The sequence below is a fragment of the Stegastes partitus genome, unplaced genomic scaffold (genome assembly GCF_000690725.1).
Source record: "Stegastes partitus isolate 25-593 unplaced genomic scaffold, Stegastes_partitus-1.0.2 Scaffold523, whole genome shotgun sequence".
NCBI lineage: Eukaryota > Metazoa > Chordata > Actinopteri > Pomacentridae > Stegastes > Stegastes partitus.
In genome coordinates this window covers 366,118-382,609 of record NW_007578254.1, presented here as the reverse complement: position 1 = coordinate 382,609, position 16,492 = coordinate 366,118, and the positions used below count along the sequence as shown (strand labels likewise).

The following is a 16,492-nucleotide window of genomic DNA, read 5'->3' as shown; positions in this document are numbered from 1 at the left end:
GAAGCCTCTCAACTGGCTATCCTGCCAATCCAAAATACCAGTAAACACTATGAAGTGCAGAAGCATATGGCTGTGTTCCAGGCTCCTTTGGTGTGCCAATGCTAACATTGACCAACCTCAGCACTTAAGACATGCAGTTCAGGAGTTCAGCCTTTATTATTTATACCTGTGTGCAACCAGTGGCTGCAGTGCATTCAATAAAGCCTTGTTTCACCGACTCTTCGCAGTCTGGGATTAATCACTTTGCCATTTGCGTCAACAGGCATGCTAACCTCTCATTCAGTGCTGCCAATTCGGATATTTGGATTTCAAGGACATTGTTTACATTTTGCACAGGCTTGACAGATTCAGTTCAAGCTGGTTTCAATAAAACAACATGGAGGGACATGAGCGACGCTAAAAATGGATTTTCTGTGATGTTAAATAAACTGAAGGGGTGGGGGGGTGTCAATAAATTTATTGACTCTGTTACTTTTGATTCGGAAATGCATACAGGAAGCTTGTTATCTGCACAAATAAACTTATTGGGAAAGGTAAAACCGAAACTGTCCTTTTGGAAAACCATATAGTCACAGCTTAAATATGCAAATGTTTGTCAGCTGCGTGAACTGTAAAGCATTTATTTAAACTGGAACCTTGAAATGGTTTTGGAAAAGGATAAATTATCAGTTTGGCTTCTTTCTGCCTGATCTCGATGGAGGTCAGTGAAGAGAGGAGCTCTAGTCTCTAAAAGTCATCCCTCAGACAGTTCCACAGCTTTGACAGATGGCTCATCAATAATGCAGGATGCCCTGATCATTACACATCGCCATGTGTTCAGAATCACCATGTTGAACAGCGGTTTCTCAGATTTACAAATGCACTGACATACATACCAAACTGTATGAACAGGCACAGTGAACAGGACGAGAACAACAAAGGAATCCTGTGTACGTTACAACACTACCAGAGAGGGGCACCTTTCAGCACACTGCGAGGAAATTGTGTTTTAATATTCACAAAGCTTTCTCCTACATAGTTTTCTCCTTGTACATTATTAATAGATACAATATCTGCCACGGAGCTGATGCAGATTAGCAACACAAACACTGTTTTTTTTTTTCTCCAGTCCTCTCCTTTCAGACTGAAGACAGAGAGCATAAATGCCTTTCTGAGAACAGTCCTGTCTGGGAGCCGTCAAGCACGACTCTGCTGCCATGCCAACCAGCAGCAAGACCAATCCCTCTCCAATATGCCTCTCCTCTAGTGGATTTGGTAAGAATGCTTTTCATCGTGCCACAGACAAACAGAATAGCAGATGAGCATCTCAACTATACAGCCTCCTTCTCATCTCAGCAAAGACTTCTCGCTTCGGGCTTACTACCAGAGCTGAACACGTCTCTCTCCACCGTTGTTGCATCCCCAGCCGTTGCCGCGAATCGCCGGACAGGACATTACAGTCGGGTTTATTTGCATCACATTGTGCAGTGACACAAGGATAAGAGCGATGTATCAATAGCATTGTGTATGAACAGTTTTTTTTGCTGTAACACCAGCAGAATAAAGGTCTAAGGGGAAATTTTGTGAATAAATTTTTAAACACACATGAAAGATAAAGTGGCAGACTAGGCCAGAGGCTTATGCATGCGAGTGAGTGTGTGTGTGTGTGTGGGACAGAAAGAGAGGGTACGTGTTAGAGAGGGAGAAAAAAGCAGAGAGGGTAAGAGAAAAGACAAGTAGATAGGCTTGTGAATATATGTCTCTGCTTGCGATTGCGTGCTGCATTCATCTGTCTGCCAACCCTGCCAAGAGTGTGTATCTTGGGATCTGATCAAAACCTGTTGGGCTTTGGTCAGGGGTTTGGGAAGGATTGGGAGGGGGGCGGGTGAAGAAAAAAAAATGCTCTAGCTGAAGCAATAGATGTGGTGATGACTCGTATGACCCTGGAAAAGGATGTTGTTATTGTCTTTTGCCCCTTTCTTTGAGGTCGCTGACGAGTGCAGTCTTGTGAAGGCAGGACGGCACAAAAGTTGTCAATCTGCACCCTGCCCCACTGTGCAACTTTCCCTCGCAGGGTTTTGACAGCAAACGCTAACCTCATTCGTCAACATGCTCCCGGCCCACCACAGGTGTGCTGGGGGGCTTAAATTACCTCTGCTCGCTTTTTTTTCTTCTTCCAGTTTTTCAGTCGACAGTGAATGAATCCAGGATGGCACATTACAACACTTTAGGCAACTGAATTAGCTCCAATCTATCTTTATCAAGACGCTGGGCCAAAATCAGAGCCAGGATCACAAACACCTCGTTGATCAATGAAATGGGATTTCCAGGAACTGTCACTGGTGCAGAGAAACATTCATTTATAGCCGCATATTAGTTTCATTTCCCAACATGTTCTGTTACAATCTCATAAGATGAAAGGTAATCGGGTGACATCATATCAAACGTCTACACAACTCTGTAGAAAAGTGCAGTTGTCATTCACCCTGTCATCCATTAGGGGGCTCTCCAGGAATGACTTGTGAGGTTACCCTCCCCCAGCTTTCCTCCACCTTTCCCTGATTGGGCTCCAATATGTTAACCACTCAGCTGTGATATATTGACAGCTAGGTACTGAGCATAATGCATGGAGGATAAATCGATTGTTGAGGTTCGAGATTCCCGTTTAAATTGAATGGCAAACTCTGGCACTAATTGAAAGTGGGCTCCTCTATAAAAGAGAGGATGTACTGTATGCAGATGTGTGTGTTTGTGTTTATGTGTTGCCATTCGGAGGGTGCGGAGCGTGTCTTTCGAACTGTTCCATAAGCAGCTAAAAATATCGACCAAGTCTAGTAAAATATGTTGGCCTGGATCACGTCATCATGGTGTCTTGGGTGAAACAAATCACTCTGCTGCGAGGTTTTCAATATTCACGAGCTGCCACAGCAGACCAAAGGCAATTTCACAAATGGCCACACTCTGACTTTAAATCTTTAAAGATGGACGACAAAGCAGACAGGACACGTCTTCACCTCAGACCAACATGTTTCTGGCATGCCAACTGGGGAACCCCTCATCTGATGCGAGCTGGTCAAGCAAGCAGAGGAAGATCCTTATGAAAGACTGTCCACGCTGCTGCCTCTAACTGCTGCAGAAGGTTATCCTTTTCATGAAGTGTTAATAGACGATGTAAAACAACTTTTCCTCATGTTCAGAGGTCAAATTCATAAACAGTAGCACTAAGGATGTTTTAGGAGGTTGGCATGTTTGTCAAATCAGCGTTAATTTTGCCCAATTCACAGACAAATAAAACTATACTGACAGATCTACGTCACATTTGCACACTTCTCTTGCAAAAACCACCACAAAGCACTGATCCTTTACAATGGAAAATATGTATATATTCCATGAGCACAGTCTTACTTGCATATCCCATCTTCTGGGTCCTCCAAACCAAATCTCTCATCAAAGGTGAGCTGGATCCTCATGTTGCTGGTTGCCACTAGTCTCCAGACTAACATGGTATTCCTGGGATAAGTGTGTGGGAAGTCTGGACTGTGGACCATTCCTTCTCCAGACACTGATATGACTTTCTCCTGATGGGAATCTTGCACTCCTAAAACAGAAAACAGAATGTTTAGTGTCGCCTGTTATGTATAGATTGCAACCAAATCAGTTCCATAACACAGATAAACACACATGTATCATTAAACTGGCAAGGGCTTGGTTTGGACAAGACATTCAGGATATGGTTTGAAACATAAACATGTCTAGCATTTTGAAAAGGGGAATTAACAGAATGAAATATTGACCAGGTGTCTAATATGAAAGGTGAGACTTACAAAAAAAAAAAAAAAAAACTTAGATTGACACTCCCTTATTATATTATTTACTCTTTATTCACCAGACAGCTTTGTTAGATGAAACCGCAAACCCTGGCTCCGACTCAAACATATTACCTTGTTCACCGATTGCATCATAGAAATCACAGGTAATAGACAAACACAGTCGCATGAAAGGAAACCTGAACCTGCAGCTGAACTGAAATGACAGAATGTAAAAGGCTGGAATGGGACAGTCTGTCAGCAACAATTCAAACAGGTTAAAAATAAGTAGATGCACATTAAAATGAGCCTCCCAGAAGAAACTTAACAAGACCAAAGTTTGTGATCTGCAACCATGAGCCTGATTATGGTGATATTGTTTGTATTTGCACTTGGTTTTGTGTTTAACTACATGTTGTTGTCCCGGTTCCATGAGTCAAAAACAGTAGCTGAGTGCAGAGTACTTTAAAGGGAGCACGGTCTGGTGGTTTTCACCAAGCTCCTCTCATAAACCCATTAATGCCCACTGGGAGCAGAGGCTGCAGGGTTTTAATCACATTGACAAAGCTTGTCACCGAGTCCCCCAGGGCTCCATCAGACCCCCGTCACCTTCAGATGAAAAAGTGCCAGGATGCCTCCACCTGAGCCTCACAATCGTTGCAATGACAACACCCTGAAGCCACGCTGATTGTAAGTCCCATTTTTAAATCATAGGGTCAGAGTAACAGATCAAGGTAAGTACACAAGGATGGAGAATTTAAACAATTTTTCAGCTTTAACCAGCAAAATCATTTGCAGCCGACTGAGGACACTTGTAGAATCAATTAATACATTTCAGAATAACTTGAAATGCCTTAGTATAATTATCATGAACATTTGTCTTGTTCATCATCGTTGGGACACAGCCTAAAATATTAGATAATTACAGCATAAGACAAGCAGGAACAAACAGCTAGTCTTGATTTAAAGTGGACAAAGTATGCCTTAAAGCAACTTATTTCGAGGTATGGTTATGGCTATTCATCAAGTGTCAGGTAGATATAAAAGTCAAATTATCAAAGGCTTCTACTTATGATGAAACTGTGCCAATTTGTGATCATTCTGTTGCAGCATGTTTGCATGCGAAGCGAGTGTTTGAAGCAGCTTTCGAGCGGGCGGAATGCACTTTTGGTGAAGCTCTATTAGCTGTTTTCCCCCTGACCTCCAGTCTTTGAGCTAAGCTTGGCTTAACCTGCCACGAAGCTATGCATTGAATGTAGAGCTGAAATCGATACGGTTCTTCTCGCATGACTCTCGGTATGACGGCAAATAAGGACATTTCACAAAATGTCAAAATCTTGCGGCTGTAATTGCGGCTGCAGCTTATCTTCCAGGTTGTCACATAAAAAAATAAAGCTGTGCTCCGGAGCGGTGGAAAGTGAAATGAGTTGAAATGCAATACAGAGGCCGAGAAAACCCTGCACAGATTTTTTTATATGATTACTCTTTAAAATTCTACATCAGCACTCATCAACACTAAAGTAGAGCTTGTCTCACATAACACAAAACGCCGGCAGAACAATATACTAATTTCCACACTGGCACAATATTAGTATCAACATGCTGTGTTGAATTTTTTGATGGGTTTCTTTGTCAGAGACTATTTTGATACATTCATTAGATCCTCAGTCTGTCCTCAATTTGTTTAAGTAGTATTTATTTTTTGCGCCACTGATGAACATTCAGTATTCATAAAGCAATCCAATACATCTCGCCGTCAGACGACCCAGCAGGGGTTTAATGTGCTCAGGAGAAGGAGCGTGCGGCTGGAGGTTTGTTAGTGCATTAAACGGATGAGTAAACATTTCCCCGGTGCAGTATGGGCAAATTTATGCTAGAAACACATTTTGAGCTTGATTACTCTTTATTTTGCCATAAATTTGATTTAAGGATGTGATTCATACCCAGTGGCCTGATTCATTCTGAGGTTATTGCTCGCAATAGAAACAAAAACACAGGCAGGTTAATTTTGTACCATGTGCTCACCCTGTGTAATGTCAAATAACAGCTCCACAGCAACTTGGAGTTTTCTCAGGATGGTTCCAAGCACAACAAATCTGTCTGAAGGAGTGGTCGCTGAAAATAAGTGGGGGAAAGCAACTTCAGCTGGGTTTCTTTTTAACTGGCAGTTCCACTTGTGATGATTTGAAGTCAGAAACAATCTGAAGAGAACTGACAGTTTACACCCCTTTTGCTTTTCTTGTCGAGCTTTCCGCATGACACATACGTGATTTATAACGATAACATTCGCAAATTTCCACTCAAAGTTCTGCTGAAACAACATGTCCTTGCTTTCAGAGGTCAAAAGTGGGCTGAAATGTCAACTGTTGCTGGCAGACTCCATCAGCTCATTTGCAAGCTAATTTAGCTAAAAATTGCAATGTTGTGCCGTAAAACTGAGGCCGAAGCTGCACGTCACAGGGCATCAGTGTCATTTGTTGATAATCCACGTAGAAGATATGGAAATAAGGTAACCGCATTGTTCTTGTGTTGCAAGTCCTGATTTCTGTCTCATTCCAACATAACCTTGTTTGGCGGCCGAGCTTTTTGACAAGCAATACAGATAAATACAGGGGAAAAGGCTTCTGGCAAGAGAACTAGCTTTTGTGTTTGGCAAACAAAGTCATGACGCATGCAGAATATAGTTCACTCTACAGAGTTATGCCCACAACTACAACACATGGAGAAATCCAAAGCCCAACAGGCCTGCTGCACCTCGTTACATGACTGGATAATCACTGCTCAGCTCAAAGGTTTAACAAAAGGTCATCTGTTACACAAATGCACATCATTTTTCAAATAAGTCAAATGTTATCAATTTTATACTTTTCAGAATTCATTCATCATTTTTATAACAGATCATCTATCAACACTAAACCTTGCTATGACATGAGTGGGACCTCTTTTTAGATTTTCTTTTACATTTTGTGGTTTTTTGTTTTTGCTAGTTAATTATCCAAGCTGTCCAATCCAAAACTTGATGTCATTCAGAATTTGTACCCTGGCAATCCCGCTGATGCTGTCTATCAAATTACAGTGAGGAGAAAAATAAATACATCTTAAAAACAATGACACGTAGGACAAAAAAAACCCCAAAAATGCACACACACAAAAAACAAGCAAACAAAAAAAACCCGATTACTTCACATCTTCACATTGCAGATATTGCTTTGATGTTTTCATTTGGGCTTGGTGGTGAGCCAGGTGGGAACAGACTGAATGACGATGTGCCAGATACCAAAGAAAAACAAAGCCCAGGCATGACTTCTTCAATGAACAGGCTCTTTCATAACCGTGCGAAGAGTTTGGCCTCAAGTACAAACTGTCTCACCAAATGAGGGCCACGTTCTTTGGGCAAATCAAATTCTTTGCAAAATCATGCATGCATTCCTTAAAGGCAGAAATAGATATTTTATGAAGCGCTGGATTAAGACGAAGCTGCATTTGGTGCTTTGGAACATTTTCGCGAGGTTAATAATAGCATTATACTATTCAGATAAATCTAAATAAATTTTTTTTTGTTCTGCAGTCAGTGTATCTTTGACGTCTTTATTGAAAAAAAAAAAAAAAAAACCGGCTTATTGCTCTTTTAAGCTGTGGTAGTGGCAACACACTAGGCTTGATTGACTGTTTTTATATCCATTTGCTGGCTCAGGAGGAAACAAGCTGATAGCTTTTCTCCTATTAAAGCTTGCCCCTCCATCACAATGACATGTTTTTAATTACATCCCCATTACTGTGGGCTCTAACATACAGGCTCATAAAGTACACCATGAATAATGTGGGAAAAAAAATGTGATTCTTTAATATATGATTCCAGGTGCATGTGTTATAGCACACACAGCATCACTAGAAGTGATCAAATATGTGCTTGTATCATTACAAATACAGCTATAATAAGATAATTACTTGGGAAAATCTATTAAATGTTGACTGGAATGTCTCTTTATTAAGACCGTAATTAAGGGGCAAAGGGAAATAAAAATCAGTTGCTGAAGAGAAAAGCGAAAAAAGAAGAAAAGAAAAAAAAAGGCCTTGTCATGAAAGCATTAGGTCCTGATGAAAAGATATTCCAGAGATCTTCATGGATGAAATCATACTTAATCCCAAAAGTCTGCTAATATCCTGCTTAATCCTTACACACTCATCACAAGTAATTGCAGTAGGTGGGGGGAACAATGTGTTTGCATTCCTCTCTGGTTCAGTTCTTTGTGCATGAAGCTCAAGAATGAACTATCCGAGTGTCTTCGTTGCGGATCTTTTGTTCGCTTGCATCAAAGCAGAAAGTCCGTAAGAGTGAGCTCCTTCAGAGTGCATCAGCTGAAACCAACATCTGATGAAAGTAGAATCCACAAGGTCACCAAAAAAAAAAAAGCCTCTTTCTTTTTTTTATGTAAACAATACTGTCTTTTCATGCTTCTTTCCTTTCAACCTTCCCATTGATACCCTCCCTCTCTGATTTATCCTCGGTGTACTGTAAAACGCACAGACACGCTACCAGTCGGGCCGGGTTCTGGGTGTAACGTTGACTCGAAAATGACCTCACTCTCAGGGTTAACCAATGTCATCTAATGATCAGAAACGCGGTCCCCTAGAGTGAATTACCTCAAACATGACTTTTCCTTGACCCACTTTTTTCCTCTGTGAGGAAAGTAGAGCCGACTATTAAGGGAGGAAGTGACTCTGAATAAATAGGAGCCTATACAGTGCAGCCATTGTGCTTTGTTCACACGTTAGTGGGTGAACCATTCATGCTGTTAAACATTAACCTTTCCCCTGCCAAAACAAAGCTGGAATGTGAATGCAGAGAACCGTGGACATGTGCACACTGTTGCATTCGTGCGCAGAAGCATTAAACCGCTGCTGCTGCTGCTACTACTTGTAGTAATGACGATAATAGCAAAAAATATTCATCTTAAAATATAAAGACAGCCTGACAATCATGCTGTACAGCTGATATAATACTCACACAGCTAAAAAGCCTGTGTGCACACATATACACCCAAACAGACAGACATACTTGCATGCATACCCAGATGCTTTATTAAATAGCTTTGAGCAAAGATTAACTAATGATAATAGCCCCTTTGTCCACACTGCTGCATGTTTCTTAGAAACAAGCAGAAGGAGGAATGAAAACCATTTATTCAGGCTTCATTTAGGCTCACTGAACTCATCTTTCTTCACATAATATAATTACAGTATCTTATTAAATTGATCCCTAGCTTTGGAGTTTATCTGGTTCATACTGCACGCAGCATATTAGCAGACCTCAGAACTGAAAAGGCAATAAATATTTCTGAATGCCTCCAATATGAGGTCATTCAAGGGTCTTTAAAAGGGGAACAGTCACTATTTAATCTTTTAATTGGTGATTGAGTGACAGAATAAAATTCCCCAAACAGTTTAAATTGGTATGGAGGATTGTATTGCAGAAAGTCGGCGACATTATTATTATTTTTGCGCATTACGTTTTAAAGATTGGTCAAGTATTACAGCGTGTTCTCCCTGCAGCCACATGCATCAAGGATAACCACTCATGACAGCTATTTCCGGTCCGGTAATCGACAGCCGGGTCACTGTGACACTAAATCCAAATTGTTTTTAATTCCGGCCCTGTTACCTGCTGATCAAAATGAATGAGAGCCCCTGAGCGACGGAGTTGAAGCAGCTTTGCTCAGGTGATGAAACTGTACCCAACAAAGAATTCCCTTCTTTCAGTGCATGTGTTTCGGCCTCCATGCAATCACTCCGGCATCTGTTGCTTATTAAGACGGTGCAGTGGTTACTACAGGTGCAGTAAATTCCCGACCCTGCTTTCAGGATATTTATTGCTTTGGGGTTTACAGTCAGTTTGGCAAAGAGGTGGCTGAAACACGCCATGGGAATCTTTTATACCATTAAAAAATAATTTGGCTGCGTGGGACCCTGCTGTAGCTGTACAATCTGCCAGCCGTATGCGCCTGTGTGTTGGGCTCAGAAGGAAGTGGAACAGGTCCGACACCCAAAATCCTGGCAGCCATTGAGATGGATAAAGGAAGGGGAGATAACAGGTGATACAAAAGCTAAATATGTATCAACAAATTCCTTTGGTTTCTTTCCAGTCATGGGACAATCCAAGTGTTTACTATGATGTACTGTATCACAGTCATGTACTGTGTCTGATAATGTGAGCTTGGTTACTGTGCATTATGTTTATCCACCACAGTGACAGCTCGTATTGATAACATCCCTGTTATAGTTGTACTGGGAGAAAGACCCAGGTGCACATGTTGACTGACAGCTTAAGTGAAACAAGTGAAGCTGCATAATTTCCACTCATGTCTGGTCCACAGATTAGAGACTGTCCCACAGCAGAAACTTCACAGCTAATATCGATCACTGTGTCGACCAACAGCTGCTAAAGAGTCCTTGAGAGAGACAACAGAGGACATTTTTGTCCACAAATTGAAAAAAAAAGAAGCTAATAATGATAAATGTACAAGTCATGATTTGCTGGCTTGATTAAAAGCCTCATTATGTCATCAGCTGACGTGACTGTTTCAGTGCATCCATGGTTAGCAAATAATTCCATCCATCATTTATATTTGGCTTCTTTTTTTTTTCTCTGGGTATTTTTAAGCCAGTAAATCTGTTTTTTTATTTTATTATTATTTGTTCATTTTTTTAAAAATAACATCCTTGTGTTTGATGTTATGCCAAACATTTCATGATATCTACAGTAACACAGCTTTCAGACATGCAGGTTGCAGTTGAGCCCCCAAACTCTAGAGGGCTCACAAATACTGACTGTGCTGTCACTCACAAGAGCAACAAAACCACAACTGCTCTGCATCCAAAAATGCAGCCAGAGTAGAAATACTACCCAATCAATAAATATGTCTTATGCTTGGAAATAAAAATCACAGTTCCAACCCTTGAATACGAGGATTTTCAGCAGTCAAGAAAAAAAAAAAAACAGGTTTGTATGACGAGAGTCTGTTATATAAGATATGAGATCAACAACAAAAACAATATCTTACATTCTGGTCTTGGAGGACTTAAGGGAATGGCAGTAAACTTACTGAGACTTGTGTAGATCCATCAAGTGAAACAGTAGCCAGGCTCTCATAAATGCTGTTTCCTCTTCATGTTTTTACACCGACAGAGAGGGGGAAAGAATCGCAAAACATCACACTAATCGTCTGGTTGTTTAACAGAGTTCAGTTCCACTCCGCCTCACTTTTCAAACCTCTTAAACGTCAAGTTCTGTCATCAAGAGCTGGACAATTATGACCCGTGAAAGCATTTTAAGTGAGGGGGGGGGTCAGAGGTCAGAAGAAAAGTAATCAGTCCCTGCACTGAAAGGACTGAACCCGTTGGTTTTTTTTTTTGCTGTGCAATAATATAATAATGTGTTACTTTATTGATCGCGTGCAATGAAAAGCTCCACTTTCATGACGCGCTACCTACAGGGGAGGCCGGAGCAGCAGCCCTGGAGGGGGGCCGCGGGGTTAATGACCTCCTCAGAAACACTTTGGCAGGGCAGATGATTTCCAACCGGGGCGCTGCACAGAGAGCTCATCTGACCGAATGGTGGTCCCCGTCCTCCCCCCTCTTAGCACAAGGTCAACCTGACCAAGTGGAGGGGAAGGACATCTGTTGACACCTGCTGCAGAGGCAAAGCAAAACATCTGCAGATCATATCAGATAGCCCAACCTGATACCACCAGCTTGCATGTGTGTGGGTGGGTATAAGTGTGTACACGAGTGTGTATGTATGTCATACTCTACAGCTGTCCCACACAAAGTCCAATTATATGGGATTAAATTAGATTTCCCCAGCCTAAACAGACAATAACAAGCAATTACGCAAAAGGATGTTCACCTTGTGTGATTCATGCAGCGTTATATAACAGTTTAGTCCATCAGCACATGCCTTGTGTCATTTTTGATAAACGATACAAGGCATGTGTTCATCTACACTATTTGTGTAGCAGTTGCTAAAAGAAGTACACTATAAAATATGGTGCTAACTTTATAGTGTTAGTGTGAAACTGGGACACAGCTCTACGTCTTTCGGGAGCACAGAACACATTAACTTTGTATTTACGGGTGCAAATTAAACTATCGCAGATCACAGTAGCGAGATAACAATTAGAATACAAAGCAGCATCCAGTTGATTCTTCCATAAAAATAACCTGTGCCATATAACAGTAAAGCAATAATAGTAAGGAGCCCTCGGGCCTGTGAAGGATTTAACTTCCATAATGGCTATGAAACACATCCTGAAAGCAACGCGCAAGGTGTTATCTGAGAAATGATTACGAATTGTGATAAGGTTTACGAAAGCCACAGCTGCAGGCTGTTAATGATAGTGAATGCTGAGTGGTGTGCCAGCGCATACGATGCTTGCACACTACTGGCAGACACACCAAAGCTAAACTGGAGTCTTTCAGCCCCTCAAGGCTTTGGGCCCATCCAGCACAGCGACTGAAACTCGTCACCTTCTGCCACAGCCTCTTCTCAGATTACAATGGTTTCTCGCCGCTCAATGATTTCTCAGAGCCTCTAATTAGTGCCCACACTTGTGTTTGGCATCCAGAAAAAGTGAGATTGAGTGTCACTCTTTTCACTACGGGCATCTATTTGCGTTGACCTCCTGGCATTCTGAGTCTGAGCCTCTCAGCCTGGATTAAGACACAATATCAGCACCAAAGTCAGCCATAAAGAGAAGAATAAATTAACCAAACCTCTCTTGGTATTCCTCTTGTTTACGAAAATACACAATTTAGTTTAAAATGATATAAAATGATACTTTTATAGATACCTGTTTGTTTTTTTAATCTGTTATTTAATTTATAAGGGCAGATTACTGGTGGATTGAGCATGGACTCATTTGGAATTGAAATAAAAAATAAGAAAAATTAGCAAAGGTGGTGCAATTACTGCCACAGATTAGAGAAAAGTGTTACACCAACAACAACAACAACAACAACAACAAAAACTATTTAAAGACATCACGATACTGCAGGCACTGACTGACAGGTGATCTGTAGCACAGCAACAACAAAAAAAGAACCAACACGTTTGCCAAAGCACTCAGCAAAAAGCAAGGTGTGTAATCAAGTATGAATTGCAAATTCCAATCAAGCCCTACATTAATGCAACCTGAATTTCCGTGTCAGCTGTCAAATATCAAATCAGCATCAACGTCAATTATTGTTAAGTGGATGGACTGGTAGTTTAAACCAAAAAAGGAAAGCAAAAAGGCTATGAAATGTTTCTCACAAACACTGGGAGACAGGACTAACCTCCCCTTCTGGCTGGAAACCAGGCGTTGACAGATGAACCACGTCTTTTTTAAACTTCTCTTCACAGCTGTGGACGGCAGCTCCGGGCTGCTTTGTAGTCACATCTGTGAGCTGGACAGCTGGATATTTGGAGAAAATTACAGTTTGATCTGTGGCAAGCCAGATTGGAAGACAGCTTTGCCGTACCAGATCCAGACACTGCAATTAAGACTGATCAAAGATCCCAGATTTTTTTTTTTTGCAATGAACGTATGAGAGGACTGATAGCTGATCACAATCCACTTTGTAACTCCCTGGCTCTGTGACAGAAACATTCAAACATTTTGCAATGAATGGCTTAGAGGAGGTCAATAATGTTTTCAACTAATGATTTTTAAATTGATCTGGGACCACACATGTCTGCTCTGGAATCTCAGTAAAGCTTAGGTTGCAACTTGGAGAGCAGCCAAAGTCACACACTGAGTTTGTCTTCACACATCTTCCTCTACTAGTCCCATTACTTTAATCTTATCTGAAATCACGAAACCCAAGAAGCACAGCCTTCCCAATGCTCACTGTTCAAAATGTCCTGGCTTTAGCTTTGCAGCCACTAAGTAATAGGCACCTAAACATAACAGCTGTCTAGAATTCTAAATAAAATCATACAACTTGCATAGTGCACATAACCTCTGAACAACCCTTTAAGAGGCTTGGAGCAATGCAAGAAAATCTGGGTAAAACCTTCAAAGGTCTAATGAGATTTTTGGCTACAGCAGATTGAATGATTAATCCAAAGCATTTAACAATCAGACGAGTGAAAATACGTTTTAATTTTAGCCGTTTCAAAAAGAAATTCTCTGCTCTGTTGCTCTGCTTCCAGATACAGATCGATTTCTTTAAGCAGGTTGCCCCGGTTCTCTAATTACTGACACCCAACCAAGCCTTCGTAACCTTTTGGTCCAGCTGTCTAGAGAAGAGGGGCTGCAGTTCTGAACCCAGGGTAATGAAAGTATACTCCTTTCAACCTCTATTTACCAAGGGAGGATTTGTTGAGCACAACTGCTCTTTTCCTGCAACATCCTGCTCTTGCTCTCGCAGACACAAAGCCGGTTGATACTCACTGCAGACGAAGTTGCGGAAAAGAAGTGAGGCGCTAAAGAATTCTCAAAGAATTCAAACCGATGACCCCCCAGGTCCAAAGGTTGCTTTACCAACAATCCCCCATCAATGCCATAACCAAATGCATGTCCTCCAAACTTGAGGGAACAATGTCTGCACATACATCTCAGCGTAACAACTTGCCGAGGGGCTGGATTTGCTAAACCAAGCAAGTTTGTACCTGGATCTTTGGAGTTGACATGAGTAGCAATTTGAGGATTAGAAAATGGGAAAATTGATGTTTCTGAAGGGAAACGTCTGCAGGCAAGGGCAGCGACTTAGAGTCTACAGGTTAATTCCCACACTCACGGGCCAGCTCTCTATAGATCCATTCATTCGAGGGTTTCCTAAGGATTTGTACTGCAATCACTATGGCAAGACTGTTCAAAGAAACACACTGCAGTGTAGTGTATACAGTTCTGGCAAACACAGTCACAGCTTGCATTAGTCTGGAAAACAACGCGTTTTGATGAATTGTCTTATTTTATTTCATTTGCATCACTTTATCAAGGAGGTCATAAACAGTTATTACATCAGTATAAAGGATTTGACACTATAATTTGTTGCTTAGTATTTTTGTGATCTGGATGAATTTAAACTGACTATTTAAGGCTAAAAACATATAAACACTCTGTAAAAGCTTCAAATGACACACAATTATAAAAACAAACACCGCAAAGTTTTAGAGTGCAGAATTTAGGGACATCTATATACAGAAATTAAATGTATTAAAAGTTATTGCAAAGTCTCACACACACACACACATTTAACTTTGCTTACAGTGAAAGGTTTTAAATGGAAACTTCTAGAGCAGCTTGTATGTTAAATTAAGCAGACAGGATGGACTTGATTGGTTTGGTAAAAAAACGTAACATGGGCGTGTCAGGCTGAATAAATCAAATTAAAGGAAATGGCAATCGAGTGTGAGAGCTATAGACTACTGTCGCCGGTAGAATTTAACTCCGTGATTCACTCGTTGAGTTGAAGATTGAAAGACGTTTCGTGCGTCACCAGTTGGATCAGTGACCCAGTCATTGGCTGACTGTGCTGTCTAATTGAGCGCAAATGATCAAGACAAACAATAATGACTCTTATTTGAAACAACTCCACTCCATATAAACACATCCATTGATTAAATTACCTGCAGCTGTGACTGCAACGTGATTATCATTCACTCGTATTGGAATTATTTAATCAGTTGCTCGCTACATGTTCATGTAAGTCATCAAACAATTACTTCTGTCGCACAGGGTGAACTTTATTAAGGCTCCTTCAGCACCTGAACTGTAAGTAACTCCGGTTTGACCTTCAATCATCTTTGCATCCAACAACACACACACACAGTGCTTCACAATGACTAACATCTGCCTGCTGTGATAACACTGGACTCAGTGGGTCTTATTTTTATGTGCTAGTTTAGGACGTGGTTTGAAAAATGACAAATGAATGAAAACTCTGAGCACTTAGCATCTAATTTGCCTGTTTAACAGTCTGCACGGGCCACTGAGTCTCTGACTGTCCACAGTTTGATGAAAGACTTCCCAGCAGTCTTCTCTGACTCTCTCTGACTGCTCATAAAAAAGCCTTTCAATCATCTGTGTCCGTTTGCCTCCAAACATAACCTCGCTGTTTGACGCAATCCTTATCACAGAAACATAAATAAGAAGTGAAAGTACACTGTCAGGTACTAAAATCCTTATTTTATCTTTGGAAACAATGAATATTAATGAAGCTGTGTTCAAGAAACAATAGCTGTGTAATTACCTCCTGAGATAAATGTCTACAAAACAGATGTCTTTGCCTCCACTGCAAGTGAATTTGCGCTTCTGGGTAAATGGATCTTAATAAAACAACTCCTGAAGTGAGCAAAAACTAGTTGTGGCCAAAGCAGCGACTGGTAACTAACATGCATATAAAGTACTGCAGATATAGTTTCTAATAAATGGCAAATATATATACCGATTATCTCACTGCTGGGTGACTCAAGTAAAAGAAAATAGTTGGTCTGTATTAGACCCTCAATAATGCACATTTATTCACACATTGTACACATGTTGTGATAAGTGATATTATCAAAAGCTTTTAATATTAAGGATAGATCAAATTACAATTTATATGTTGTTTCTAAAAACAGGAACCACCTGGGTTTGTTCACAGTTAGATGTTTTAGTGATGGTGAGGTTAGAATTTGGACAAAACGTCACAGAGCCATGCTATCTCTCAGTCCCTTCAGTCGG

General features: G+C 40.9%; 1 protein-coding gene across 1 annotated transcript in view; it reads right to left on the bottom strand.

Moving 5' to 3' along the window:
- The window catches only part of pdgfc (platelet derived growth factor c), a 57,770-nt gene that overhangs the window by 14,550 nt on the left and 26,728 nt on the right, over positions 1 to 16,492 (bottom strand). The window contains exons 2-3 of the mRNA XM_008287830.1: positions 5,811 to 5,900; positions 3,385 to 3,577 (exon numbers count right to left, since the gene is read on the bottom strand). Coding sequence (XP_008286052.1) covers positions 3,385 to 3,577; positions 5,811 to 5,900 — 283 coding nt within the window. The remainder of the gene's footprint in view (positions 1 to 3,384; positions 3,578 to 5,810; positions 5,901 to 16,492) is intronic.